Consider the following 27553-nt stretch of genomic DNA (forward strand, 5'->3'; position numbering starts at 1 on the left):
CAGCTCTTTTTTTTTTTTTGTGGGGATGGTTTTTTCTTTGTGTGAAGAAGGTCCCTAGGCTCGCCTTGTTTACATCTTTGTCTCTTCTCATTACAGCCATGTAAATACCCAACTCTTATTCCATCCCAGCAGTAAATGTCAAGCTGCAAATGCTCTGCACTTTGGTATGGGGTTTTGGTTTTTATCTGCCTCGAGAAGCCGGGTGTATCAAGACAAAGCCCTTTGGGTGGTAATCTTCAGAGCTCAGTGACAAGGACTTGAGCTGTCTTTCTGGTTTTTGCTTGTTCTTTTATTGCTTATTTTTAACATCAAAAGTACATTTTGAACTCCAGTATGAAGTTAGATAGATGGTAAAAGCAAATCTTACACATGTGAGCAAGACTATGTGCGGATAGATCCTAGGGGGACTGGAGGAAGCCAAACTTTAAGCCACAGACTCTTACGTACAGATGGGAATGGCAGCTCATGATTTGTTTATAACATCACAACAGCACTTGGCTCGTTCCTCCTTGGGAGCTTCAGTAGATCTCTGCAAAAGCACTTTTGCTTTTGACTGTAGAACAGCCTCAATTTTATATAAAAATCCTTTCATAAAGTAATAGCAGCATCATATCTGAGCTATTTATAATATGATAGCACGTCATTTTCCTTCCCACAAGTGCCTGCTATCTGGAGGATGCTCTTAACTGGGGTTTTTTAGCGGTCTGGTGGTCAGTGCTAGAATTTAAACCCATTCTCTTCTAACATTCTGGAAATACTTTGTTGTCACGTGCCCAGAAAAAAATTCCATGAATAACATTAAATCTCCTGAGGTACTCAGCTGCTCTGTGGTTGTTGGTGAGATGTCTTCTTTGTAGTGAGATATAGATTGGGTATTTGATAGCTGCAGTCACAGACTAAGAATTTTATTTATTTCCTAACCTGACATTTCTTTAAGGTCTTCCTTACCTGTTCTGCTGCCGTATATATTTGTTTTTGCTAAATACTACTTCAGGGTGGCTTTTTTTCATGTATGTATATTGATTGGCAGTCCAGGTAGTCATTGTTGGAGCTGCCTGAGGGCACGCAAGCCATCTTATTTCAGCTCTTGAATGCTTTGTACAATTTCTGAATATGCTGCAGTAATTTTGGGGCATACAAATAGCTTCTTTTAGTATCGTCAGTCATTAGTGATCACAAAACCATTAGTAATTTTGCTGTCTTTGTTGAATCAGTGACTTCCAGACACTTAGATTGTTGCTTGTACAGCAGAGCTGGGCTCTCTGGCTTTGGTTTTGGCATGCTTTTTGGTAGGATATCCTAACACACTTACTGTTGAGTCCCCGTTTCTGCCGCCTTGTCCATAATTGTTCTATTCTAAATGCTGTGGAAAGTATGTGCCCATTAATTGAGTTGAGAAAGTTTTTAATACGAGTCTTAGAAGGTCTGGTGTGGTTCTAGCTATTGTAGTTGTTTAGTTGCTTAAGAAGGGCTTTTTATTTATTGCTAGCTTGGGAATTACCTGAAGAGTATAAATAAATCCGTAGGGACATTTCTGTCAGAAATACCTCCAAATTTTTCTTAATACCCATTTTGAAGCTTTTACAGGCGATTTATATGCCAGCAATAGCTGGAGTTATTGGAGAAAGCTTATTTAACAGCCCATGGTCACAGAGGCAGCTGGGAAGGAAGGATCAAAGCCTGGTAACAGGAAAGGAGCTTGTCTGAAATGTGGCAGCTCCAAAAGGACTCTCCTTGACCATTGTGAACTCACCAAGTCTGGTGAGTACCTGTTGAAAGTGAGCCTGGCCAGCCATGTGTCTGTGGGCAGTCCTGGCCAGCTGTCCTCCAGCCTGTCACTGTGGCAAAGTTCAAAGATAAAAGCAATTCACAGCATCAGCCTGAGGTTGGAGATGAGGGATGGATTCAGCAGCTGCTGAGGCACTGAGTGTAAGGCAATCACTGTGCTGTTTCTGGGGCTCTGTCTGTTGTGTTGGGGTGCCATTGTTTGCTTCAGTTTTTCAGAGTTGAGCTAAAAGGAGAAGGGGAGAAGAGATGGGAGAACACCAAAGTGCTGAGCATTTGGGGCTGGTCTGAGGATCCCTGACATACATTAGTCTTGTGTCTGGGTCCTTTTGGATTTGACAGTTGGCTCAGATACTACGTTATGGGCTAAAATGACCATAAAAATATCTTGCAACAGAATTTCAGGGAGTAGATTCAGGAGCTGAGCCCTCTGCTAATATTGACTATAAAGAAATCAGAATTTTACTTTGACATATGCAAAAAATACTGTTTTTTTCACTGGGGATAAGATTGGATCATGCTGACCTTGACCTGAAGTCTCAAACAGCCTGGTGGCTTGCTCGTGGCCTTGTATCTCCCTGCTGCGTGATGCTGCAGACCCCTGGGATGTGCCTGGCCACAGACCCAGGACATCTGGTTTCTTGAGCATCGGCTGGTGTTGCAGACCACCGCTGTTTCTGGGCACCCACCTTCCTGCAAGGGGTATATAAGTTTGGAAACATGATTATTTTTTCTTTCAAGGTGAATTTTTTTAGTCTTTGAACAGCAGAAGATTGACAAGGAGCGAGGAATCACGAGGAGGCTTCTCAAGTATATTAAAAAAGCAAAATTTGAATGTTGGTGTTGCTTTCCAGACAGGGACAGTGGGCTGCGTGCTTCTGCGCAGGGAGGAACAGAAGTGCCAAATTCATTTTATATTTGGGAAAATCCAGGCAATAAAGTCACGTAATGCAATTCTATCTGGTGTAATACTGAAGGTGTGAAAGGAACTGAAGTTCCACAAAGGGATTTTAATTACAGAAGCCAATAAGCTGGGATATGGGAGAGCTTGCTGAACTGGGATTTATCAGCATAACCACTGTGCCTGTTATTTCTTCTTGGCTGTGTGGTCTGTACCCGTTTTGCCAATGCAGGGTTCTATTTCGATAACACATGTGGCTCTTTACTCTGAAGGTATTAAATGCGGCTGGAAGACAAGGCTAGACAGACTGTATTTTTTTAAAGAATTGATATTTAGCCATTGGAACAACTGGCCAAAGGTTATAATTGAATCTCCTTTGTTAACCAGGCTGAAATGAGGACTAGAAGAATTGTTTTTTAGAAATGTAGAGGCTTTATTTTATGCTGGATTTAATTCAGGAAGGTCCTGTGGCTTAAAGGGTGTTGGAGATGAGGGCTTTGCCTGATGGCATTGTTCAGGCTTGAAGATTCTTATCTGAAGTGCTGCTCCCAGGTTTCTAAATCAGTTGAATTTTGTAATTTGTTAACCATGCTAAACCAAAGAGCAGTAATCCTGCTCCATTATATAGACATCAGCTCATTTTTAATGCTGCTTTAGGTTCGTGAAATGCAGAAATTCCTAGTGTTTCAATTCAGTAAAATAAGACATCTGTCTTATTTTATTGTTCAGTGCTGGGTCAAGGGTAATGCCACGGTGCCCTTGTGCAAAGCGTGCTTGAAGTCTGAAAAACTAAAATATTGGAGACCATGCTGTGGGTTTTGTGTCAGCTCTGGTGCACCGGGGCTGTCTGACTGAGCTCTCCTTTGATTTCCAGAGGTGTTCACACAGGTAGCCTGCATAGGCTCATGGACCCAAACAAGATTTTCAAGAGAAAAACCCCCTTATTTCCATAATGGTTTATCAGCTGCTGTTGTTGCTTGGCTGAATCACAGGATCGTGCTGTGCTGGGCAGCCCAATTCAATGCTCGCCTTCCCTTGTAGGTAACAGAGGGTAAGCAGCAGACACATCCCAAGCATAGGAGAAGTTTGTGACTGCAAAGGAATAGGGAAGGTGAATAGCTCAGATCTGCTTTTCCTTCTGGATGTTTCTTTCTGATAGAGTTAAGGGGATGTTTTTTTTTCCTGGGATTTCTGTTCATTATGGCAGCTTCAAGTGCCTGAAGAACAGTAACATCTACATTTAGCAGTGGCCAGTATCCCCACTAGAATTTTTGTCTATAAGATGGTTTTTAAATGCCAGAAAAATAGAATCCTTTGTAATATATTTATTTAATTGTTCCCTTCAGTGTGCTGTAGCACACGAACAGACTTTAGTTAAAGTCCTCTTCTGTGGTGGTTGTGGGGTCCTGCCTCACTGGCTGTTAACACAAGGCTTTTGGGGAACTCCTTTTGCAGTGTGATGTTTGTCCATCTGAAATGTCAGTTGGAACTGTCTTTCATCTCTGCCAAATAAAAAAATTAGAAATATCCACCATCTTCCAGTCACATGACCCATTAGCCTTATTTTCTATCAGGAGATATCTTTTGGAGTCTAGCAGAGTGATTTTTATAGTGATTATACTGATAGAAAATACAGTCTGAGTGTTGGATCTGGTCATCCTGGAGCGCCCATGGCTTGTGTCTAGCTTCTTTAGGGGTGCAGGTCAGAGGAGGGTGCCGAGGCATTCAATGTTAGTTGCATGCATGGGGTGAATTGTGTGAATTTATTAGTTTGAGCTTAAATATGCACAGAAATTCAGATTTCAAGTGTTTTGGAAAAATAAAACATTAATTTTATTTTTTAAGAAAAAAACCCAAATGCTCTTAATTAAACTAAAACATGTTGCAGATGTTTCAGGAAAGGAGGACCATTTTATTGATCGTCTGAGTCCTTTGAAGATCCCATTCCTTATCAGGAGACCTCACATCCAAGGGTTTCTTCCCAAGCCATGCTGATGTGCTCCAGCAGTGGCCCCACCGTCCCTTGGTGATGTTTGGTGACACTTGATAACCTAGCCAAGCTTTCCTTCCCTGACTGGCATCCTTTTCCCACCAAGCCCTGTACAGTAGATGCTTCAGCAGGTCTTAACGGTGCCTGGGGCTTGCCCCCAGGGCTGCCTGTTCCACCATCTCAGCAAGGCAAGGGTGGCCTGCGGTCTATCCAGTGGTGCCTGCCTTTCCTCTGGCTCACCCAGTGCTCTCCTTGTAGCTTCTGGTCACACACACACACAGGGCAAAGTCTTCAGTGTCCTACCAGCCAGTTGGCTGTTTGTTGCCTCTCTGAGGCTGGGCAGGTGATGATTTGCCTTGTTGCTGGCTCTCCTCCAAGCTCTTCAGCACATCTATAGTCTGCTGCAGATTCACCGGTCCCAGTGTGTGCTCTTAGGTGGGTCCAGCAGCTTCAATCTTGCAATTACATATCGTTATTTTGATCTGGGGAGACCTTTATCCAATCCTCCTTTTTCCATTTGTCACTTGCTGGGCTCTCTCTGTTTTTACTGCTGTGTAATAGGTACAGCAATTAGCCCAAAAAAGCCTCTTTTGTTGCTCTGTACTGCAAGGGTGGTCATCAGATCCGCTTTCTGATCCTCTCTCCCAAATGGATTGTGGTAACTGAGGCCGTGAGCATCTCGGCCAATGTCAGGTCTGTGTTGGAAGCTGATCTGCTTGTTCAGCTCACGGGGTGGGTGTTATGGCCCCAGCACCTTCATTAGTCAGCTCTCACTGCTTGAGCCATGATAGCAGTGTGGCATGGACTCTCCTGGTGAAAATTCTGGGGGTATTTTAGGGGAGAGGATGTGTCTTCATCTAGGGGAATTTGAGCTTGCTCTTAAGCCTGCTGGTACCTACTGAGTTTGCTCTACATTCCCATGCCTGCTTGCTGACGGTGCTGTGCTTTGCCTGCAGGTCCACGCGTGGGAGATCTCTGACCAGTTGCTGCAGATCCGTCAGGATGTGGAGTCATGCTACTTTGCAGCACAGACCATGAAGATGAAGATACAGACTTCCTTCTACGAACTCCCCACGGATTCCCATGCTTCATTACGGGACTCTTTGCTGTCCCACATCCAGAACTTGAAAGACCTGTCACCTGTCATTGTAACTCAGGTAGGTGCTGAGCAGAGAGGTGGAAGGAGCTGCTCGATAAATGTCTGTGAGAGAGAGAGAGTGGGTTGAGGCTGCTCTCAGCGGTAAAGTCTGGACTGTTCAGTCCTAACTTGCTGTTGAGAGCAGACTGGTAGCCAGGCTTGTGTCACAGCCCTGCTGGAGCTCTCCCTTACAGTAATTGCCAGCTTGGGGGAGGAAAAATTAGGTGCTGCAGGTGACAGCAGTGGTGACCAGCTCCAGCTTTTATCACCTCTGACTTTTTCTGAGACAAAGCCCTTAGTCTCCTTTGGTTGCTTTTCCTCCAGTGTGGAGAACAGAGGAGGTCAATGCCTGCAGCCAGCCCGTTCGTGTCTCCCAGTACAGAATTGTTTGCCCTCCTTCATTATTTGGTTCCATTAGTTAAATTGATTACTTCATCCTCTTGCTTGCTGTTTGGAGGGGCTGAGAGGACGAACAGCTGTTCCTGGGGTTTTCCCTGTGCTCTGCAATAGAGACAAAATGTTGATCTGCCCAGCAGTGCCCTGAGTGACTGGGAGGATTTCTCCTGACGTGCTGGCATATTCTTGGAAGTCCATTTGTTCTTTATACAGCATTCCCATTATCCATACATTTCTGAGGGTGTCTGGCACTGCACACACTGAGGCAAGGTTGCTTGTTCAGCCCCTAAGTAGCCCAGCAGAGAACATCACCGCATTGAGGCGGTGGGCATTGTGCAGTTAACCACAGAGACTGCACACACAAACAGATACTGTGAATTAATATCCTGCCTCTGCAGGCTTGGGGTTACCTGCCAGCCCTGCTGAGCTCAGGTCTGACAGTCACAGCACCCTTTCTCCTGTGCTGTTGGGCAGGTTTCATCAACCACCACACTTAGCTCTGTTGTTTTTTCTTCCCCTTTCCCTTTCAGCTTGCTTTAGCAATAGCAGACCTTGCCCTGCAAATGGCTTCTTGGAAAGGCTGCGTACAAACACTGGTTGAAAAGTAAGTAAGAGTTCATGTCATTAAACTCTAAATTGTTCTTTGAGTAAATGTCAAATGGGCAGACCTGCATGGTCCAAAAAGGCACGCAGCAGCAAACGGCCTGACAATAGGAAAGTTTTTCTTGATGAATAATTTAAACTGTCTTGGATCATGGCAGGGAGATGGGGTGGAGGGAGAGGTGGGGCTGTCTGTGGCTGCCTGTAACAGGCTGTGCATGCTTCTGTGAACACAGCTCTCTGAGACTCAGCAATTTTCCTCATCCCTGTTTTTGTTATGTGACAATCCCTTATCCCCTGCCAGCTTTAGCTGTAGCATAGGATTGAACAGTGAGGTTGAGCCACTGGGGTGTCCCACAGTGCTCGGTCAGCTGGTGCAGCGATGCCCAATTTCTGTGTGACAGCATTTTCACTGCCCTGTGTTTGCTGACATGGGATGCCACGTGCCATTGTACAGTGATGCTTTGTTTGGGCAGATCACCGTGCTAAGGTGCTCCTGTGGTATTTCTGTAGTAGGAGGGAACTTGGTTTGTTTGGGCAGTGGCACTTGGACTTGATGTGCTTGAGCTGGGAAAGCTTTTGTCATTTTTCTATTGAAAAATCTTGATCTAAACCACTGATGGAGGCTCTTCTCGACAGTGCTCTGCCCTTGCAGCTGGGTGTGGGAGTGTGTTTGTGGTAACACTTTTGCAGAGTCTCTTTGAAATGTCCCTCCATCTCTCACTGTGCTCTTAACCTACTTGCCAGCATTGAGGTTTTCTGCGTGTGCTTGGCTGTCACTTGCCTTCATGCACTGTCTTTCCTCCCTGTTCTTTCAGGTACAGCAATGATGTTACATCGCTGCCCTTTCTGCTGGAAATCCTCACGGTGCTGCCAGAAGAAGTTCACAGCCGATCCTTGCGCATCGGAGCCAACCGCCGTACTGAAATCATAGAAGATCTGGCATACTATTCCAGCACGGTCATCTCTCTGCTGGTAAGGAGACCAACCAGCAACTGAGTCCTGGTCAACTGCTAAAGAAGCTCATGCAGCTGCTTCTCCCCCATCCACATCACTGATCCAGATTATTCCAGGTTGAATGTGATCAAAAAGCTGGTTGGTGTGAAACAAGCTGATTTTATATATTTAAGTTCCAAGCAAATCAAAATCACAGTCAGGTTGCTGTTGTCAGTTGAAATTGGAGCTATTATGAAATTGCAGCTACATTAGAAATTGGAGAAATTATGGAAACTTAATAACTTTCTCATCCTCTCAGCTGGACTGGCCATGGGAGGACTGTATTGGTTTATCTGGTGGTACGGAGTGTGGAGGCTTGTCGTCTAGCACTGTGTGCTTTAAGTTCAGGAAAAGTCTTGGGTTATTTGAGGCTTAAGCAAGAAATTACTTCAGCCCATTATGGGTGTATGTATGTAGATCTCAAAATCATCATCTTGAGATGATCATCTCTAGATTCACACATGCATGTGTCTGTATATCTCTTAGAAGAAAGGCATTCAGGTACTTGGTGACTATGATTTCTCTCTCTTCTTGTGCCCCTTTCAAAAGTAAGTACATGCCTAATTTCTGACCATCGTGTGGTAAGCTGAGGTTATGCATTTAGCTGCAGGTCACGTTGAGTATTATCACATTTAGTATGGGGAGACCATAGCTGTATCTCCTGGTTCTTCTTCAAAGGTTTCCTCAGTTGAGGAGTATTCATGCTCTCTAAGAATGAGACTGTTGTGGGCCCCAAAACAGGGCAAGTCTGGGGAACAGAGAATAAGTGTTGAGCTGAATTGCTTCAGGGACTGAAAAGAAATGCTCCTTGCTGGCTCCTTCCTTTCCAGAGACACTTGTCATGTTCTTCAGTGCTGTTGGAGCTCTGTAAATGAGTAGCCAACCTGATCCCTGACTCAGGCTTCAAATGGAGCATGTGCTGTAGCTACCCTTTGATGCTGCTTATCTAAAGAAGGAAAGATAATGTACCTTCGGCAGTGCATAGCAAATCAGTAATTCCACCGAGCAGCTGGTTAATGTCACTGTGCTCCAGATGGATTCAAGGTTTGGTGTGTTTAATTGCAGAGTCTCGTCAGTGGTCGTTTCTCTGCTCTGCAGCCCCATCTTTCTGTGCTTGGCTGCCCTGCTTTCTTTGGTCTGTGGTCTCCATGTCTCTTCTAGCCACCTCCCTCTTGCCCTGCTAGCCTACTGGTCAGCATTCCTTTGCTAATTGAGTTACAGCTGCTGAAAATAGGAGGAACCTTAGCCTGTAGGATCCTTAATACTTTGTCCATGTGAAATGAGCCATGTTCTGCAGTGCTTTTTTTGTGCCATTTCTCAGAATTACAGAATCACAGTCTCCCTTTGCTGTTAGACTGTCGTTTATATTTCCTTCTCCTTGATGAGCAAAACTGTAAGGCTTTAGTTATACCAGTGACAATGTTCTCTTCTCCTTAACTGATACTTCTTCATGTCCGTTCTAGCTCCAACATGCAGCATCTTTGTATGTGCCCAGTACTGTGTGGCACAGAAATAGGTGGAGGGCTCTAGGCTTGCTCTCAGAAGCCAGGGAGAAGGGGAATGTCCTCCCTGGGATTGGATTCTATGCCCAGAGAAGCCTTGCTTCTTGCAGTGCATTGCTTAGTCTCCCTCCAGACTCGTGTAACCTGCCATTTCATTTATCCCCTCCTGCCTCTCAGATGTTACCTGCAGTCCCTCCCCAATATCCCTTCCCTCTCTGAATCCCCTTTTCTGATGGGACCCAACATAAATTCAACACCCTCTACTTTTCCTTTGTTTAATTTGGACAAAAGGGGTGGACTACAGGTAAGTAAGACTCAGTTTAAGTTTGCATCTGGCCCAAAGCCTTTGCAGAAGGTACCTGTTCTGTTTCCACGCTGCTTTTTTGGGTCTGTGTTTAAGAAAGCCACAGAGAATATCTGGAATAGAAATATGAGTGTGGCAGATACTTCTGGTGGGTGTTTCATGTTTGTGCAATGTCTAGCTTTGGCTTTTCCCGTGAAGGCCAGGGAAGGAGGCTTTGTTTTCCAGTTACACCTCCAGGGACAGTGACTCCATCTCTTCCCTGGGCAGCCTGTTCCAATGCTTAACAACCTTTTTGGTGAAGAGATTTTTCCTAATATTCAATCTAAACCTCCCCTGGTGAAACTTGATACCATTTCCTCTCATCTTATGTGTCAGGACATGGAGCTGAGCTATGTCCTCTGCTCAAAAGCATCAGGTCTTGCTTGAGAAGACTCCTCCCCCTGTATGCTGTATTTATCCCAGCAGAGGCCCATGCCATTACCACCACAGCCATTAGGGGAGCCCAGTTCCACTTTTTCCATGCTTAGTTGTCTTTGAACAAGTCCTCGCTCACTTAAACTCTTTTCACCTTCCTCAAATCCCTGCACTGTGCCATCCCTCCTAGCTGTCTGCAGCCCTCAGCGCTCTTCCTGGGACATCTTGGAGAAGTCTGGCTGTCACATTGGTGAGACAGGCGACATCACACATCACCTGGCTCTGGCTGCTCACAGCCGTACTGGAGACAATGTGAGGTGCCAGCGTTGGATTGCCAAGGGTTGTAGCCCTGTCATAAGACTTTCTGTTCAGACTTCCTCTGCATGTGCCTGGAGCTTTCATGGTAAATCCCAACACAGGCATTTCAACCACCTGCCTAAAGAGCAAAATTAAATTTTCAGTGTAGGATTTAAATGCTAAATTCACTTTCTTGAGTTACAAGATGGAGTTTTAAAAAAATTGTACAGGGACTGTGATGAAGTATGGCTTTCTGCCTCCAGGATTGAAGTGTCAGGCAAGGAGTGAAGATCTCTGGAAGCTCGTTTGCAGAATTGCTTGGCCAGTTGAGGCTCTCTTCTGGGGGAAAAGGAAGTCTGGGATCCTTCTCCATGTCCTGTCTGTCCATCTGTTCTTCCTTTTCCTCAGCCTGGTGAGGTCAGGGCTTCCTTCTGTGTTAGGTGTTGATGCAGATTGTGGTTAGGCACTGTTGTGCAGTAGAAGTGTTGGCCATTGCTGGAAATGAGGGTTGGTTGCTGCCAGACCCACAGCCCGTCTCTGACACTGCACTGGTGTCTTCAGACTGTTCTCAGGTTGGCCTTTGGGATAGGTCTGACCCTCAGGACCCATCTTCTCTTTGGCCACGGTTGTTTTGTGGTGAAGAATAGTAAATTGAGATTTGAGTGAGTTTAGGGATTTATCACCTACATGACACATCCATATCTGTGCTCTGCCAGTCTGAGACAGGATTCTGCAGAAAAGTGATGGACTGGGCATGAACGAAAACACTCACACTGGTTTTCTTGCCTCTGTAATAGCATCTGAAGTTGACAGAGAGGTTTTTGGCTCCGCCCCTACATCTCACCAAGTCCAGGGCTACTTAGGGACAGGGATGTTGGAAGCAGTCTGCTTTCTTGATTGTGTTTCATATGGACTTTGAGAGGATGCTCAAAGGCCGTGTGCTCTTGAAAGGTTGTTTGCAGAACTGTCATCTTCCCGATTATAAAACTAGCACTGGGACATGATCACTCTAGGCAGATGCAGAAGTCCTCTCTGCTGGTGTGGGCATTCTCGGTTGTCTTCTGGTCAGAGTGCTGCTTTCACATAGATACAACACTGCTGCTTGATTGCTGAAAGTTTTGTTCCTCTTGGAGGGATCACTGCTGACTGCCCTGTGTCTTGCTAAGATTCATGGGGGAATTCTTGATGCTGACTATAGAGACTCCAGGATGGCTTTCCAAAAGTTATTTATTATTATTCTGCTTGGGAAATTACAATTGGAGTTGGGGTCCTAAGCAGTTCTTCCTTGTTCGGTTGCAGATGACATGCGTGGAGAAAGCAGGCAATGATGAGAAGATGCTCATCAAAATCTTCCGGTGCTTGGGGAGCTGGTTCAACCTGGGTGTCCTGGACAGCACCTTCATGGCAAACAGCAAGTTACTGTCACTCCTCTTCGAGGTGCTGGTGAGTGTTTCTCTTGGGAAATGAGGTGGTGATGGGCCTTGGGTACCAGATGGTGTCACTTTTAAATCCAAGAGTGACTGAGATGTGGAAGGTGAGTTTCATCCCCCCTGTCTTGAGTCAGAACCCTCTGATTCCCTCTTTACCTTGATCAGCTCCATAGAGTGGGCTGTCCCTCTCTGCTAGCTTGCACTTCCCTGCCTGCTGTCTGTGCACAGTAATAGATCTGTGCTGCCTGAAATGGATTGAGAGCAACCCTGAGGAGAAGGACTTGGGGCTGGTGGTGGACAGAAAGCTCAGCGTGGCCTGGCAATGTGCGCTTGCCGCCCAGCAAGCCAACCAAAGCCAGGGCTGCACCAAACGCAGTGTGGCCAGCAGGTCCAGGGAGGGGATTCTCCCCCTCTGCTCTGCTCTGGTGAGACCCCACCTGCAGAGCTGTGTCTGCTCCGGGGCCCCCAACATAAGAAGGACACGGACCTGTTGGAGCAAGTCCAGAGGAGGCCATGAAGTTGATCAGAGGGCTGGAGCACCTCTCCTAGGCAGACAGGCTGAGAGAGCTGGGGTTGTTCAGCCTGGAGGAGAGAAGGCTCCAGAAAGACCTTAGAGCGGCCTTCCAGTACCTAAAGGGGCCTGCGAGAAAGCTGGGGAGGGACTTTTTAGTAGGGCCTATAGTGACAGGACAAGGGGGAATGGCTTTAAGCTGAAAGAGGGGAGATTTAGGTTAGATCTAAGGAAGAAGTTATTTGCTGTGAGGGTGGCAAGGCACTGGCACAGGCTGCCCAGAGAAGCTGTGGCTGCTCCATCCCTGGAAGCGTTCAAGGCCAGGTTGGATGGGGTTTGGAGCAACCTGGTCTAGTGGAAGGTGTCCCTGTCCCTGGAAGGGGGTTGGAGGCAGATGATCTTTAAAAGTCCCTTCCAGCCTAAATTGTTCTATGATTCTATGATCATCTTCCTTTTGTACCGGTTGTCCACCCTGGAGGACAGTCAGAGAGCAGCAGCGCACAGTGAGAGTCCTCTTCTGGCTGCTGCTGTGAGTTCCCACATAATCTTTCCTGCGTCCTATTAGCCCTGGGAAGCTTAGAAGATGGCACATAAATAACACCTAATGTTGGCTAATCTCTCAAGGGTGAAACTAGAAGTACACTTCAGGGTTTGCTCTGCCTGTGTGCTTGGTCCTTGGTTCAGTATCTGTGATGTGGGGACAAGACTGATGAACAAAAAAGCACTGGCAGAGCTTTCAGATGCAAACAAAGATGCATGTGTGTGTTTGGCTATTTGCATGGAGGAAGGAGACTCTGCAGCTCCTTCAGCAGTATTCTTTCCTGCCTGCCTTCTGTTTTGATCCAGAGAATATGTGCTCAGAGGTGAGCACCCTTCTCTGTTCCTGGACAGACAGGAAAGCATCTGAAATCTCTCCTGAGCAGATGCCCTTGCCTGGCTTTACTGACACCCTCCTCAGCTACCTGGCTCAGCTATCCCCATGAGATCTTTCCTGCAAAGTGGTGCACCTTCTCCCTGCACCGGTCAGGAATCACGGCTTTCCCTGTGGAGCTGGCTGGACAGACAGCAGCAGGGGAAAGCAGAGGTCTCTCTGAGAGATGGAGGTGTTGAGCCACAGGAACCTTCCTGCTACACTGCCATGAGTGATCCTTTAATCTCCATAAACTTTGTTAGTACGCTCACAGTGTACTAACACACACAGTACATTGATAAAAAAGTCCGAAGACTATTTAATTGTCTATTTATATGTCTTCTCCTTATTCCTACTGTACTAATCATCAATTTTGGAGCCTGTATTAAGCAGTTATTTTATCTCCCAAGCGGGAGCCAGGTTCCATTTTTCTGTGGTGGCAGCAAAACAGCAGAATAGAAGTTTTGACATCTGAGAAGTGACCGTTTCTAGCCATTATTGTGGGCTGCCACTGCTGCAAAAGTAGGTGCCAGGTGTACTTTCAAGCATACTTTAAGAGACAGAGAGTTTTGGTCTGAAATGCATTGTACTTGGTCCTTCCTCTGAGCCAAATTGTTTTATGGGGCTCTGAACAAAATACATTTGTTTGGTGATTTATTGAAAGTTTGCCATCCTCATGTGCTTAAGTAATGGTTAGTTTTGGCTTTTAAAGTTGTCTGTTGTTGAAGAAACTGCATTTGTTTAATATTGCAATCAGTATTTTTTCATTTTTTGTTTTGTATTCATTCCACATTTTCAATAAAATAGTATTTTCCTTTTGTGACATTTTCACCTTGGGAAATAAACTACTAAAGGTATTTGGGGTGGTTTTTTGTTCTGTCTGGATGCAGGAGAGCTGAAGAGGCCAGTGAAACAGGGAGCTTAGGAGAATCCCGCATCACTGTGACAGGGAGGGCAATGAACTGACAAACAGGAAGGAGGAATTCCTGGAGGACGAAGGTGTCTGCTGTGGTACTGCCCAGACCTGTGACCCAGTGCAGGAATTGTGTGTTCCTTCTTCTGTTGTTAGACAGGATCCCTCATTTGTGTCCCTCCCATGGTGCCAATTCAATGAACGACAAATGTTGATGAGGGCTCCCATTCAGTGGGAGAAGGAATAGGCAATATTCATGCAGGGACCCAGCTCCCAAGCAGCACTGCAGCAGAAAACCATCTTCCCCAGGACAGGGCATTTGGCTCACCAGCCTTTTTATTGTGTTAATGTCACTTTTAAATTGGGCATTTTTCCTTCCTCCCCTTCCACCTTCACACAGGACCATGAATTTTTTTCCAAATGTGTTGAGATCTTGTGTGAAGGAGCACACAGAGGCACACACAGAGTCACTGCTCCTTTGTTTCCTCTCTATGCTTCTCTGTTTGCTCTCTACTCCTTAGTATGCCAGTCTTGTCTCTCTCCTTAATTGCTGAGGGCTCCATGGGAGCCATTAAAGGCCCTGTTAAATCAGCCTTGTACAATCACTATATACATCTACCAGGTGGGGCCTGAAATCTATTTGTTCACCCCCAGACTATCACAATATTTCACACACGCTTGTGAGAAACCTCATCTCCATCATCACTGAGGACTCGATGATTCTTATGGGTCCCTTCCAACTTGAGATATTCTGTGACTCAGCCAGGGTCATGATCAGCGCAACTGTTTTCTTTCCTTCTGAACTGCTGTGACTGTTGGTGTGTTTGCCTCTCCCAAGGATGTCTTTGTGGGGTCCCGTTGGGGAGGGTCAGTTTTGACCTCAAGTGTCCAGGCTGGTAAAGCAGCCCAGGCTTTGCAGGGCTGGTAGGAGTGAGTTGTTGGGAGCTGTGGCTATGCAGAAGCTCTACAAAGTATTTTGGGAACAACAAGAAGAAAAGACTGAGTTTTTCTTTACCATCTCATTTCATAATATAATCACTGTGCTCTTCTGTTTCTTGCAGCAACAAGACAAGACATCATCAAACCTCCATGAAGCTGCTTCAGACTGCGTGTGCTCAGCTCTCTACGCCATTGAGAACGTGGAGACAAACCTGCCCCTGGCCTTGCAGCTTTTCCAGGGTGTCCTCACTCTTGAGAGTGCCTATCACATGGCTGTAGCACGTGAGGACCTAGACAAGTAAGTGGACTTGCAGCCATGGCTGTGCCCAGAAAGGAAGGAGAGTTACCATAATTAACTGTCACTGTGTCTGCGATTATTTTTGGAATCAACGGTGATTGCATGCGGCACTCTGAAGTCTCTTATGCAAATAAGTATTTGTCAAATGAAGACAAGTGAGCAAATAACTTCCTTGCCCGATTTGTGCTCCAGGTATGTGCGCTCAGCTCAGCCTCTGACAGGGTTAGACTGTTACCAGAGTCTGCTTGCTGGGGTTCTTGATCTCCCTTTTGGTGGGCAAAGCACAAGGGAAGTATGCTGAGGTGCAGCCGATCTGTTACCAGTCTTAAAATAGAGCCTAGAAGCAACCTGCTGCTCCTGCTGCCTCCTCTCTACAAATATCCATACCTGGTTCAGCTGCTCCTGATGGAAACAGGTCTGGTGTGCCGACTGGGTCAACAGCCCCCCATTCTTGACTTAGAAGAAACCGTAGCCAGATCATACCTTGATCAAGCACATTGAAACCAGCACTTCACACATATTGGCTGCAACAGAATGTTGCTGCTCTGATTAGAAACCCTCTGATCTCCAGCCTCAGTTGATTCTAGGCCAGTTCATGCCTATTCTCTTTCACCAACTTTGTCTTAACTTGAATAGATCCCTAGCTGATGCTTATTCCCAGACACGTTTGTAGGTAGGAAACGGCCAGCCTCAAGTTTGGGTGAACAAACCCAGCTCTTTCAGTCCTGTGAGACTGCTTTCTTTTTCCTGGGTAATCTGGAGTGCTCCCCTTCAGACTTTAGCTTCCTTGAGCACAAGGGCCTGAGAGGCACAAGGGCCTAAGAGGTATGTGCTGCTGCAGGAGGGATCTTGCTACTGTGTGTTGGCATTGTGGCATCCCTGTGTACAGGCAGCACCTTGCCTGACATCTCTTGCCTTTGCTATCAGCTTGCAGCATCAGTGTTTTGGTCATCCTGTGACTGAGGAGTCCATCCACAAGCTGTCAGAAATGGGCAAATTTTCCTTTTCAAATATAAATGGTTTTCATTCTTATTCTGCACAGATAATGCATCCCAGCTTTATCAGTGAACACCATTAGGGCTTGCTCTTCCTTTCTTATCTGGCTGTCACCAATGAATGTAGATAAGGTCAGTTGTGAGATTGATCTGGAACCTCTGTAGCACCAAACTGCTATTTCTTCTTCAGCTCAGCCTGCTAGCCACCCTGCTAGCTGACTGCTCATCCCTTAACTCTGCTTTATCCAGTTTAACTAGCTTCTGTGTGTCACCGTGATCTGCTCTGCTCCATCTCTCCTATTCTAAAACATTACTGATAAGAATTAGATGGGTTCAATCTATTTTTGGTAAACCCCTGTTGCGTTTAGCCCATTTCCCTCCAACTTCCATCTATTTGGAAAATTATGTTGATCGCGCTTGTCAAATACGAGCACATTTTGTGACTGTGCAAGGTTGATGGAAACTGCCAGACCAGCAGCGAAGCTGTAGGACAGAGGTCCAGTGTCAGATTTTTGACTCCTGGGATGGCAGTTAGCCAGTCCCCGCTCCTTCCACCTGGAGGTAAGCAGATCCTTGTGTCTAAATAGCCTCTTCATTCCTCCTGCCTTTACCCCTCCTCTTCAGCCACAGTATTGAAAACTGATGCATATTCACATAGTTCTAGCTGTGCCACAGATCTTTAATTGTGCCAGTGTCTTCAGCGTGTGGCAATTCCACCAGCTGTTTATTACAGCTGAAAAACCCTGCCCTGTTTTTGTGATGGTCCTTGGCATGGCTGGGCACTGGTTTGGCTTCTGGCAATTCTCGCTTGATCTGTGCTCATCTTGCCTTCCAGAATCCAGCTGTCCGCTTCTCAGTCCTCCTCCCTGACAGCCCTTCAGCTGCTTAGAGGCACTTGGCTCACTGCTGAGACTTTTCAGATGACTTAGGCTCAAGAACTCAGTAAGCATCCTCATTCCCTTATTTCAGCTTGGGGTGCAAAGCCCAGAAAACGTATGTGCCTTTGATTTAAGGGAATTCCAAGTCTATGCCATGTTAAACGAGATTTCCACAGGCAAAATGAGTAGCTACTCCTCAGAGTTAGCCCTTTTGAAATCGAAAATTATAGTAGCTTCTGTGCCTATTTATCCTTCCATTTAACACTAATAGAATTAGTCTTCAGTTTTCAGGCACGTAAAAGATTGCTATGATATCCTCTCTGCTCGGTGAGATTGACTCTGCAATAGCACCTCTTCAGTCTGTGACTTTCTGAAAAATCTGAAAGCTTTCATCTTCAGGAATTGCTGGGGCATGGTGTAATTAATCTGTTCTCCAGTCTCTGTCGGAGAAGGTGGTCTCCCCTAAATGCTTCCGGGTATGGTGTAAAGGTCCTCCTGATGGCGCTGGCAACATCTTGCCATGTTTGATCTCCTGGGGATACACAGCCGGTTGTGTAAAAGGTCAAGCCTTTTGGGACTTAAAAAAAAAAAATCTCACATGGGAGACTTGTCTCTGTCTTTAAGGCAAGCTTTAGGGTGTGTTGGCAGCACATCTCTGGATGCATGTTGCTTTAGGATTTCCTAAACCTCTCCAGAACAGGAATACTAAAACCAAAGTCCAGGACTAATGGCTTGTTTTGGACCTCTCCCCCATATCCCTGATTTGAGGTCATTTTATTGGTGAGGAGCAGTCTTTGGTTTGATGCCATGCTTAGAATCATGGAATTGTTTAGGTTGGAAGTGACTTTTGAGATCATCAAGTCCAACCATTAACCCAGCGCTGCCAAGCCCACCACTAAACCATGTCCCCAAGCACCGCATCTACACATCTGTTAAATCCCTCCAGGGATGGAGACTCCACTACTTCCTTGGGCAGCCTGTGCCAGTGCTCGACAACCCTTTTGGTAAAGGCACTGAATCCCGGGGAACGCCACCTGTGACCAGCCTCCAGCTGGATGTAACTCCGTTCCTCACCACCCTTCAGGCTCAGCCATCCAGCCAGCTTTTTACCCAGAGAAGAGTGCCCCTGTCCAAGCCACGAGCAGCCAGTTTCTCCAGGAGAATGCTGTGGGAGATGGTGTCAAAGGCTTTACTAAAGTCTAGGGAGACACTGTCCACAGCCCTTCCCTCATCCGCTAAGCGGGTCACCTTGTCGCAGGAGGAGATGAGGTGAGTCAAGCAGGACCCGCCTTTCGTAACCGCATGCTGCCTGGGCCTGGTGCCCTGGTTGTCCTGTATGTGCTGTGTGATGGCACTTGAGATGACCTGGTCCGTAACCTTCCCCGGCACCGAGGCTGGACCGATAGGCCTGTAGTTCCCCAGATCCTCCCTCCAGCCCTTCGTGTGGATGGGCGTCATGTTTGTGAACCTCCAGTCGACTGGGACCTTCCCAGTTAGCCAGGGCTGCTGGTAAGTGATGGGAAGTGGCTCAGTGAGGAGCACTTCCACCAGCTCCCTCAGTACCCCTGGGCCCAGAGACTTGTGTGTGCCTGAGTGGCGCAGCAGGTCGGTGACCGTTTCCCCTTGGATTATGGGGGCTTCATTCTGTTCCTCATCCCTGTCTCCCAGCTCAGGTGGCTGGGTACCTGGAGAACAACTGGTCTTACTGTTAAAGACTGAGGCAAAGAAGGCATTAAGTACCTCAGCCTTTCCCTCATCCTTTGTCACTGTTTCCCTCCACATCCAATTAAAGATGGGGAGTCTCCTGAGTCCTCCTTTTGTTGTGAATGTATTTATAGAAACATTTTTATTGTTTTTTATGGCAGTAGCCAGATTAAGTTCTAATTGGGCTTTGACCCTTCTAACTTTCTTCCTGCATAAGCTTACAACATCCTTGTAGTCCTCCTGAGCTGCCTGCCTCTTTTTCCAAAGGTCATAAACTCTCCTTTTTTCTGTGATTTTCAACCAGGCCAGTCTTCTTTCCCGCTGGCTCATCTTTTGCCACGTGGGGATGGCCTGCTTCTGCAGCTTTAAGATTTCCTTAAAGAACATCCAGCCTCCCTGGACCCCTTGGCCCTTCAGGACTGCCTCCCAAGGGACTCTGCCAGCTAGGCCAAAGTCTGCCCTCTGGAAGTTGAAAGTGGCAGTTCTACTGCCCCCCTCCTTACTTCTCTGAGAATCAAAAACTCACTTTTGATTACTTTGTGATCACTGTGCCCAAGACAGCCTCCAGCTGTCACATCACCCACAAGCCCTTCTCTGTTCACAAACAACAGTTCCAGCAGAACACCTTCCCTAGCTGGCTGCCTCACTGGCTGTCAGGAAGGTCTGTTCCACACACTCCAGGAACCTCCTAGACTGTTTCCTCTCCACCGTACTTATTTCCAACACACGTCTGGTAAGTTGAAGTCCCCCATGAGATGGTTGTGAGACTTTTCCCAGTTGCTTGTAGAATATTCCATCTGTCTCTTCGTCCTGGTTGGGTGGTCTATAACGGACTCCCACCATGATACCTGCCCTGTTGACCTTCCCTCCGATTCTTATCCATAAACACTTGGCCCTATTGTCACCATCATCAACCTCTAGGCAATCAAAACACTCCCTAATATACAAGGGTATGTTTGATCGCATCACCTTTTTGGGGGGAGAAGCCCTGATTCCTACGTGACCATTCTCAGGTGCTTCCATGGTTTCTAGCACATCAATAACCCTCACATCTGTTGCTGCATGGATGTCCATTCCCTACCTCTACTGAGATGGCAGACTGAAGGACCTCGCTAGCACACAGTCCCTCAAACACTGGCCTGCCGCCCTCAGGCTTATCTCTAGCAAGCCTGGTTTTATCCCTTTCCCCCTTCAAACTGGGTTTAAAGGTCTTTTCAGTGAGCCCTGAGAACTCCTGCATGAAGATCTTTTTTCCCCTTTTGAGGTCCATCTACCCCGTCTGTTGCCAGCAGGACTAACCCATGATCAAAAAACCCCAAATTCTGCCAGTGACACCAGGCTTGCGCCGGCACACCATACTGCGGCTCCAGGATGGTCGCTCCTCTCTTGGGTTCTGCAGTCTTAAAGCAGAGTAAAGCCTGTCGTTCAACTCGGCCGCAAACTTGTTTGTGTCTGAAGAGCAGCTGTGCTTTTACACAGCGCTGTCCCCTGTGTAGGCAGCGGGACATCCTGGGTTTATTTTGACGGTAGGTGTGTAGATTTGTCTTCTGAAACATGGCACCTTCTGGGTGCTGAATTCGACTCAAGCTGTTTTGTAGCAGCCGTCGTGTGCCTTGGTGCCCAGTGCAGTGTGGTTATGGAGAAGTTTTCTCAGACGCTGTGTGCAGTATGAAAATTTTGTAAGATTTGCTTACTGGAAGTCAGTATTTTCACCTACTTCTGAACAAAGCCAAGTTCCCCTATTTAAGTGGTTCCCAACTGCTGACAGAAAGCTAAAGCAGAAGTTGGTATTTCTTGGTATTTCTGTGGTCTGAGACAAGGTTCCTGGGCATGTTACCTGCATGACCGAATCTCCTGTGCTGGGATGTCTGTCCTGTGTGGAAGATCTTTCTGACTTGTGCCCTGTTTTTTTTCCTTCCCCAGGGTACTCAATTATTGCCGTGTTTTCACCGAGCTGTGTGAGACGTTCCTAGATAAAATAGTTTGTACACCAGGCCAAGGGCTGGGTGACCTGCGGACACTAGAGCTGCTGCTGATATGTGCAGGTCACCCGCAGTACGAGGTGAGTGAGGTTTACCCGTGTTCCTCTCCTCACCCCTATTGCCAAATCTCACTCATCCAGAGTTGAGTCAGTGGGGAAAAAAAATCTCTTATATTGCCACATGGTTGGGAGGCTTCAGTTCCTGTGAACTGCTGGCCTTGAAATGCCTGCTCTGCATTCGTGATGCAGAAATCTGGCTTAGCTTCCCCTTCCTGGTGTCCTGGACACGTGGGACTGCAAGTACAGCTCCGAACGCCTCCATTCGTTTCTTTCCACATGTTCAAGTTAAGCTTTGCAGGGATTGCAGTGCAGCTCCTGGTAACATTGCCCTCCAAGTAAGTGAAACCCTGTTTTGCATCAAAGCTCCCTGACCATCCTGCCTTAAGTACAGAACATGGTATTTAAGGTGCGGCCTCCTTCTAAACGTCCCCTTTTATTCTTAAAAAGCTGTTAATTCAATCCCAGTAGCTGATCCCTGGCTGCCTTGTGTCGGTGTTCAGTGGATGGAGGTTCCTTCGCAGATGGGTTCTTGTGCTGACGTGGGGAGCAGGGAGGTGCCAGCTGGGATTTGCTGGGGTGCACTCCCTTTCTTCCCTCCGCATTTAAGGTCCTGCTATGGGAGGGATGCAACCCCTGAATTGATGGATGAGAGGTGGATCTGGACTGAGATAGTGCCCTCTCCAGGACGGGGTTTTCCAGAAACTTTTGGTATAGAGCCCTGAAAATACATCAGACCTGAGAACCAGCAGACGAGCTAGCTAAGAAATGATGGCTGCTGCAATGCAACCCCTAGGGGCTTGTTTGCCATGAAAATTGTGGAGCAGCCACAAGACTACTTCACCAGATCTCTGTAGTGGTTGCTTGCGACTTGGTGGCTCTTTTAGTCCCCTTGCCAGGTCTGTTAAGCTCAGTCTCCCTTGGGCATGACCTTGTCCTGCACTAGTGATGCATTAAGAGGACTTGAAGCTCTGCAGCTGCTCCTGAAAAATCTGCACCTATTTTTTTTTCTGCAATAACTGCACTTATAAAGAGGCTGTAGGCTTTGGAGCAGCATCCCCTTCCAGCCTGAGCTGCTATCTCAGGGATGTTTGCTCCTGTCTGGGGTTGCTGTCCCCCTCGCTTCGTTAGCCCAAGCCTGTGTGCACCCCATGCTGGCCATCAGGATGGTTAGACTGTTAAATGCACGGGCATGGGTGGTGAGGATTGGTGCTAGGTGGGCAAGCTCTTCCATCAGTATGGCTTTCTGGTGACGACAGTGTACCTGCAAGCAGCAAAATGCCCCATAGCTTATTGGGCCAAGCTGGGTATCAAACACCTCCTGATGCATGAGCAAGAACAGAGGGAGGGCACAAATCAGACCAGGGTTGGGGAAATAAAAACTTCCCACTGGCAGGTTTGGCTGATGTGAAATGAGGTGATGTCCGTGCTTTGAAGCAAGAGACGATTCTCACACTTTAATGTTAATTTTGTAGAGAAGAGGCTTTACTTCTGAGGGCTGATGACAGGTTTTCAGATTAACTCGGTGGGTTTCAAATCCCTTACTAAGTGACAAGCAGCAGAGAAGATCAGCAAAGCTGGGGAAACCAGTTCATGTTTCATCATCACATGATGAAGCAGCACTGATGGAAATCTGTGGTACCCCACCATGCTGCAGGCATCCCCAGAGATTTCTCTGTCGGGAGCACCAGCAGAGTGGAGCAAAAAATTGTTCTGTTGATAACAAGATGCTGAATTTTTCTTTGTAAACAGGTAGTAGAAATTTCATTTAACTTCTGGTACAGACTGGGAGAGCACCTGTACAAGACGGATGATGCAGTCATCCACAGCATCTTCAAAGCCTACATCCAGCGCCTTCTCCACGCTCTGGCTAGACACTGCCAGCTTGACTCAGACCATGTAAGGCTGCATTTGCTTTGTTTTGTTTCCTCCAGAGGCAGCCGGGGCGGTAGGATGTATCTGTCCTCACTGCTGCATGCTGATGGCTCTCCGTAGCTATAGGGCTCTGCAGTTGCAGTAATTGCAGAGAGAGGATTGAGAGTAATTAAAACTGGTGTATTAAACCTCTTTTCATTAAGTCAGTTCTTGTTCGAACAGAGCTTTCTGGCATCTAGTTGCTGCGGGATGACCCTTTCCCACCTCCCCCCAGGTGGTTCCCATTTGGGGAGCTGCGGAGAGATACCTTGTCCCCTGCTCGGGGGCATTTTTGTTGGAATAAAGCTTGCACAGCTCACTAGCCACAATGCTGTCAGCTTGCTCCTTGAAGTCTGGATGGTTTATCCTTCTTCCATCTCTGGATGGGCTCCTCGTTCCCTTGATTTCCATCCCTTCATCTGCGTGTCAGAGCAGGAAAACACAGCGTGTGTTCAGGCTGTTAGCATTTTCTTTGTGCGTGGCTGTCCTTCAAATCCCCTTACGTAGCTTGATCCAGGGAGAGGAGGGCAGGAACGACAGATCTCATCTCTAAACGAGAATTCTTGTCTTGTCCTAGCTGTGGGTGAATGGGAACATGAATTTCTCTGAGCTGCTCTCACCCTTTTCCTCTCCCTCATCTCTGTTAGGAGGGTGTCCCAGAGGAAACAGATGACTTTGGGGAGTTCCGGATGCGGGTCTCGGACCTGGTGAAAGACCTGATCTTCTTGGTGGGATCAGTGGAATGTTTTGCTCAGGTGGGTTTGTCAGAGCATCATGAGGCATGCTTCCACCCATTGCTGCAGGGAGGAAGCCAAGCCCCAGGGAGGAAGTCACACACATCTCCTTGTGCACAGGGAGGTAACTGTATCTTGAAGTAGGTGGTGGGGCTTATTCTGGGAGAAGCAGGAGGTCCCACCCTTTGGGGTAGTACCTGGGGAAAGGTACTGTGGTCCCAACATAGCGGGGTGGTCTGTAGAACATGAGAATTTATGCAGTTGCATGCCTGGAGTCTGGTATTTCAGGTGTGTGGGAGGAGGTGAGGAGCAGGTGGCAATCTTGCAGGGTGGGACTCGTGACCACGTGCCCCCAGGCTGTGTTTGTAGCTTCTTTTGTGACCAATTCTCTTTCTTGCAGCTTTATGCGACTCTGAAGGATGGCAATCCACCCTGGGAGGTGACAGAAGCTGTCCTCTTCATTATGGCATCCATAGCTAAGAGCGTTGACCAGTGAGTGTTGACCATCCTGCTCATGTCTGTAAGGGCTGTGGGGTCAGGTGTTACCTCCAAGTGAGTTTTGCAGAGACACTGCAGATATCTTGAGGATACTCCTAGGAACATGCCTTCCCAGGCAGAAGTGTTTGAAAAACATGCTTTATTTCAGATAGTCCTCCGCATGTGTGGTCTGTGCTGCCGCAGTGCAGTACCCCTTCCTGATGGAGCAGCCCAAGGACTGAGGTCTGCTTCCTGGCCAGGAATACGGGCCCAGTACGCTGCTGGGACTCCGTGATGCAGTTGGATCTTCTCGAATCTCTTCTGCTTGCTTGAGGACATTCATGGAATCATGGAATGCTTTGGGTTGGAAGGGACCTTTCAAGACCATCTAGTCCAGCCCCCCTGCCATGAACAGGGACATCTCCAACAAGATCAGGTTGCTCAGAGCCCCGTCCAACCTGACCTTAAATGTTTCCAGGGATGGGGCATCTGTCACCTCTCTGGGCAACCTGTGCCAGTGTTTCACCACCCCCATCATAAAAAATTACTTCTTTATATCTAGTCTGGCGAGACTTTAATGCCACAGACTTGAGTTCAGCCCTGGTAAAACAGGGTGAGGGTTTACTTCCCCTTATTTTATCTCCTGAAAGCAAAGCGTATTTGCCTAGGCTGATTATCTGGACATCTTTCCACATCCAGATTCTTCCACCTCCAGGTAGAGTTTTCTCGGAAATCTTTAGGGAAAGTTAAATCACTTTCTGGAAGCGCCTTTCATCCCCTGTTAGTTGTAGTGGAAACATCAACAGCTAACGTCCAGGGCGGTGAGAGTGCAGCAAATCGTGCGTGCTGACAGCCATGCTGATGCAGCGGGACAGCCTGGCTGACCTTCAGCAGGCTGGGAGGCTGGGGGAGTCACAGTGTTTGCTATGTGCTCGCTGGCTCCTGTTAACCTATGTTAAGGCTGCTTTTGCTCATTTTTATCTTCAGTTTTTATTTCTGCTTTTTTTCTGAGAGCACCAGCATCTCACGCCCTTGCACTGGTGGGGCATGGGGGAGTCCACTCCCCACCAGCATGTCCCACGAGGCTTTTGCTCGCCCTGTGGCTCTACCGAGCTTGGCTTCACTCCTGCCATGAGAGGGCAGGCGGTGCTGTCTGCCAGACAAGAGAGCAAGAGCCCTGCCACCAATGTGGGCTGCAGGGAGCCCGAGACTCACCCAGTAGCACCCTCCCATGCTGGGAACAGGCTCCTCTGGCTTTCTGGAGTCCCCAGAGAATTAGTTAGCTTTGTTCTTGTGCCACAAGCACTCTTACTGCAGTATTTAGTTTCTTCTGCTCTGTTTGGTAAAGCTGGAGGCTGCCGTGCATCTGGATGCCAGCTCCCACAGCCCCGAGCCCCTTGTTAGCCCACATCTCAAATATCCAGCACACCGCAGCTGCAGGGTTTGCCTGGCTGATTCAGAGCAACGTGGGAGTCGATCAGGTTCAACAAAACCAGCTACTCTGTGGAAGCAGTCTGGGAGCTGCCTTGGAGCTAAGCTGGCTGCCTTTTCCCCGCAGGGAGAACAATCCAACCCTGGTGGAGGTGCTGGAGGGAGTGGTTCGCCTCCCCGAGACGGTGCACACTGCTGTCCGCTACACCAGCATCGAGCTGGTGGGAGAGATGAGCGAGGTGGTGGACAGAAACCCGCAGTTCCTGGGTGAGTCCCTCCTGCCACGCCACCGCTCTGCCCTGCAACGAGTTGGATCCCCAGGACCCCTCTTCACCCTGGCTTTCTCCGCAGATCCTGTCCTGGGTTATTTGATGAAAGGCCTGTGTGACAGGCGGCTGGCCTCGGCGGCGGCCAAGGCCATCCACAATATCTGCTCAGTATGCCGGGACCACATGGCTCAGCACTTTAACGGGCTGCTGGAGATAGCCCGTTCTCTCGACTCCTTCACGCTCTCTCCAGAGGCTGCTGTGGGACTCCTGAAGGGTGCGTATGGAAAAGCTGTTAGTGTATTTATTTGTGGAGGTCGCTCACAGTGGATGCTGCACAACCCTGTTTTCACGTGTTTTTTCTTAGACAAGGCTCTCGGTTTGCCCTGAGGCACTCCATGCGTCCTCATTTAGTCTTCTCAAGAGCTCACTTGGGGCAGGAGGTAGAAAGATCCTTCCAGGGTTTATAAGGTATCTCCATCCCTGGTCTCAACTTGAAATGCAGGAAGAAAAGTTTCAAATACTCACAGCCAAGCTAGCAGCAGGTTACTGCTATATCCGAACACTTGGAAATCGGTTGCTGTACACATAGGGTGGAAAATTGTGAGCATTTGTCATTTTAGAGACAGTTTGAGCACAAGAATGTAGTTTTTCAACTCCAGCCTGCAGTCAGAGCATTTTCTACTCACCAGGCCTTTGGCTGTTGGGCATTGTGTGTCTCTTCAACCAGGGCTGGTTTCATGGTCATGCAGGACTCACGTCTGGGCTTCAAAGATCTGCAACGGATTTAAGTGCTTCTGAAACCTTTAAAAATGCAGCAGCTCTGGAAGTTGTGCAAAGGGAGCCTTACTGTGGTGTACAGTCAGGTTGTGCATGACTGAAGAGGCAAAACTCAGTTTTTCACTTGTTTGTACTCGCATATTGATGCAAGCAGCCTTAGCCGTGCTTCTGAGCTGCTCCTCTCCCTGATGCTACAAAGTATTTTCTCCTTCTTTAAACCAACACAACAAATACAATGAGCCAGGGAGAATTTTTTCCTGCTTTTGAGTGGGGTGCTGTGATGTGGCAGTGGGAAGCAGCTCAAGCACTCATCTTCATATTTTATTTGTGTGGGAGCCCTGCAGTGCCTTAGCTGTGGGTCAAAAGAAGCTTCCTCGGACCTCATGGTGCTGCTGGGCAGGGACAAGGGTGCTGCAGGGACACGCCAGTGTCCCCAGATGTGCTAGTGATGCCTGTCTGCCTCTAGATCATCCCTGTTCTCCCACATGCCAGCATCCCTTCCTCCTTCCCACCCCATAGAAATTATTTGGGTGTCTGGTTTAATCAAAGAGTTGAGTTCAAGCTGCAGAGAAACATTTTTCAGTCTCGGGAAGCAGTCCCTCCCTTTGCCCCAGAGCCGTGCCTTCTCCCTGCCTGCACACGGGCTGGTGGCAGGCTGCAGCAGGGCTTGTTTGGGAACCTTGCTCGTGTTGTGTTTCACCAACTGCACTCCTACGCTGCATTCCTGCTCCTGAGCCTGTCTCCTCTTGCCTTTCAGGGACAGCCTTGGTCCTTGCCAGGCTCCCCTTGGAGAAGATAGCAGAATGCCTCAGTGAACTCTGTGCCGTACAAGTGATGGCGCTGAAGAAGGTACGTCCCAGTTGGAGCTGCGTTAACATGCTCCTTGTCTGTCGCTGGTTTGGGTGGGATTGATCAGAGGCCATCAAGTTGCCATGGCTCCCTCTTTATCCAGCGGCTTGATCTGCTGGGGGAACTGTGTGTTCCCAAAGCCAGAGGTGTATGAAGACTCCAG

At 47.7% G+C, this 27553-nt stretch overlaps 1 protein-coding gene across 3 annotated transcripts in view; it reads left to right on the forward strand.

The window, feature by feature from the left end:
• The window catches only part of TNPO3 (transportin 3), a 44676-nt gene that overhangs the window by 10000 nt on the left and 7123 nt on the right, over positions 1-27553 (forward strand). For all 3 annotated transcript variants that reach the window (XM_040595160.1, XM_040595161.1, XM_040595163.1), the window contains 12 exons: positions 5633-5833; positions 6741-6814; positions 7629-7785; positions 11623-11766; positions 15149-15324; positions 20825-20963; positions 22692-22838; positions 23501-23608; positions 23988-24079; positions 25623-25762; positions 25847-26038; positions 27299-27390. In XM_040595160.1, the coding sequence (XP_040451094.1) occupies positions 5633-5833; positions 6741-6814; positions 7629-7785; positions 11623-11766; positions 15149-15324; positions 20825-20963; positions 22692-22838; positions 23501-23608; positions 23988-24079; positions 25623-25762; positions 25847-26038; positions 27299-27390 (1662 nt within the window). The remainder of the gene's footprint in view (positions 1-5632; positions 5834-6740; positions 6815-7628; positions 7786-11622; positions 11767-15148; positions 15325-20824; positions 20964-22691; positions 22839-23500; positions 23609-23987; positions 24080-25622; positions 25763-25846; positions 26039-27298; positions 27391-27553) is intronic.

Source organism: Falco naumanni, chromosome 5, assembly GCF_017639655.2.
Source record: "Falco naumanni isolate bFalNau1 chromosome 5, bFalNau1.pat, whole genome shotgun sequence".
Taxonomy (NCBI): Eukaryota; Metazoa; Chordata; class Aves; order Falconiformes; family Falconidae; genus Falco; species Falco naumanni.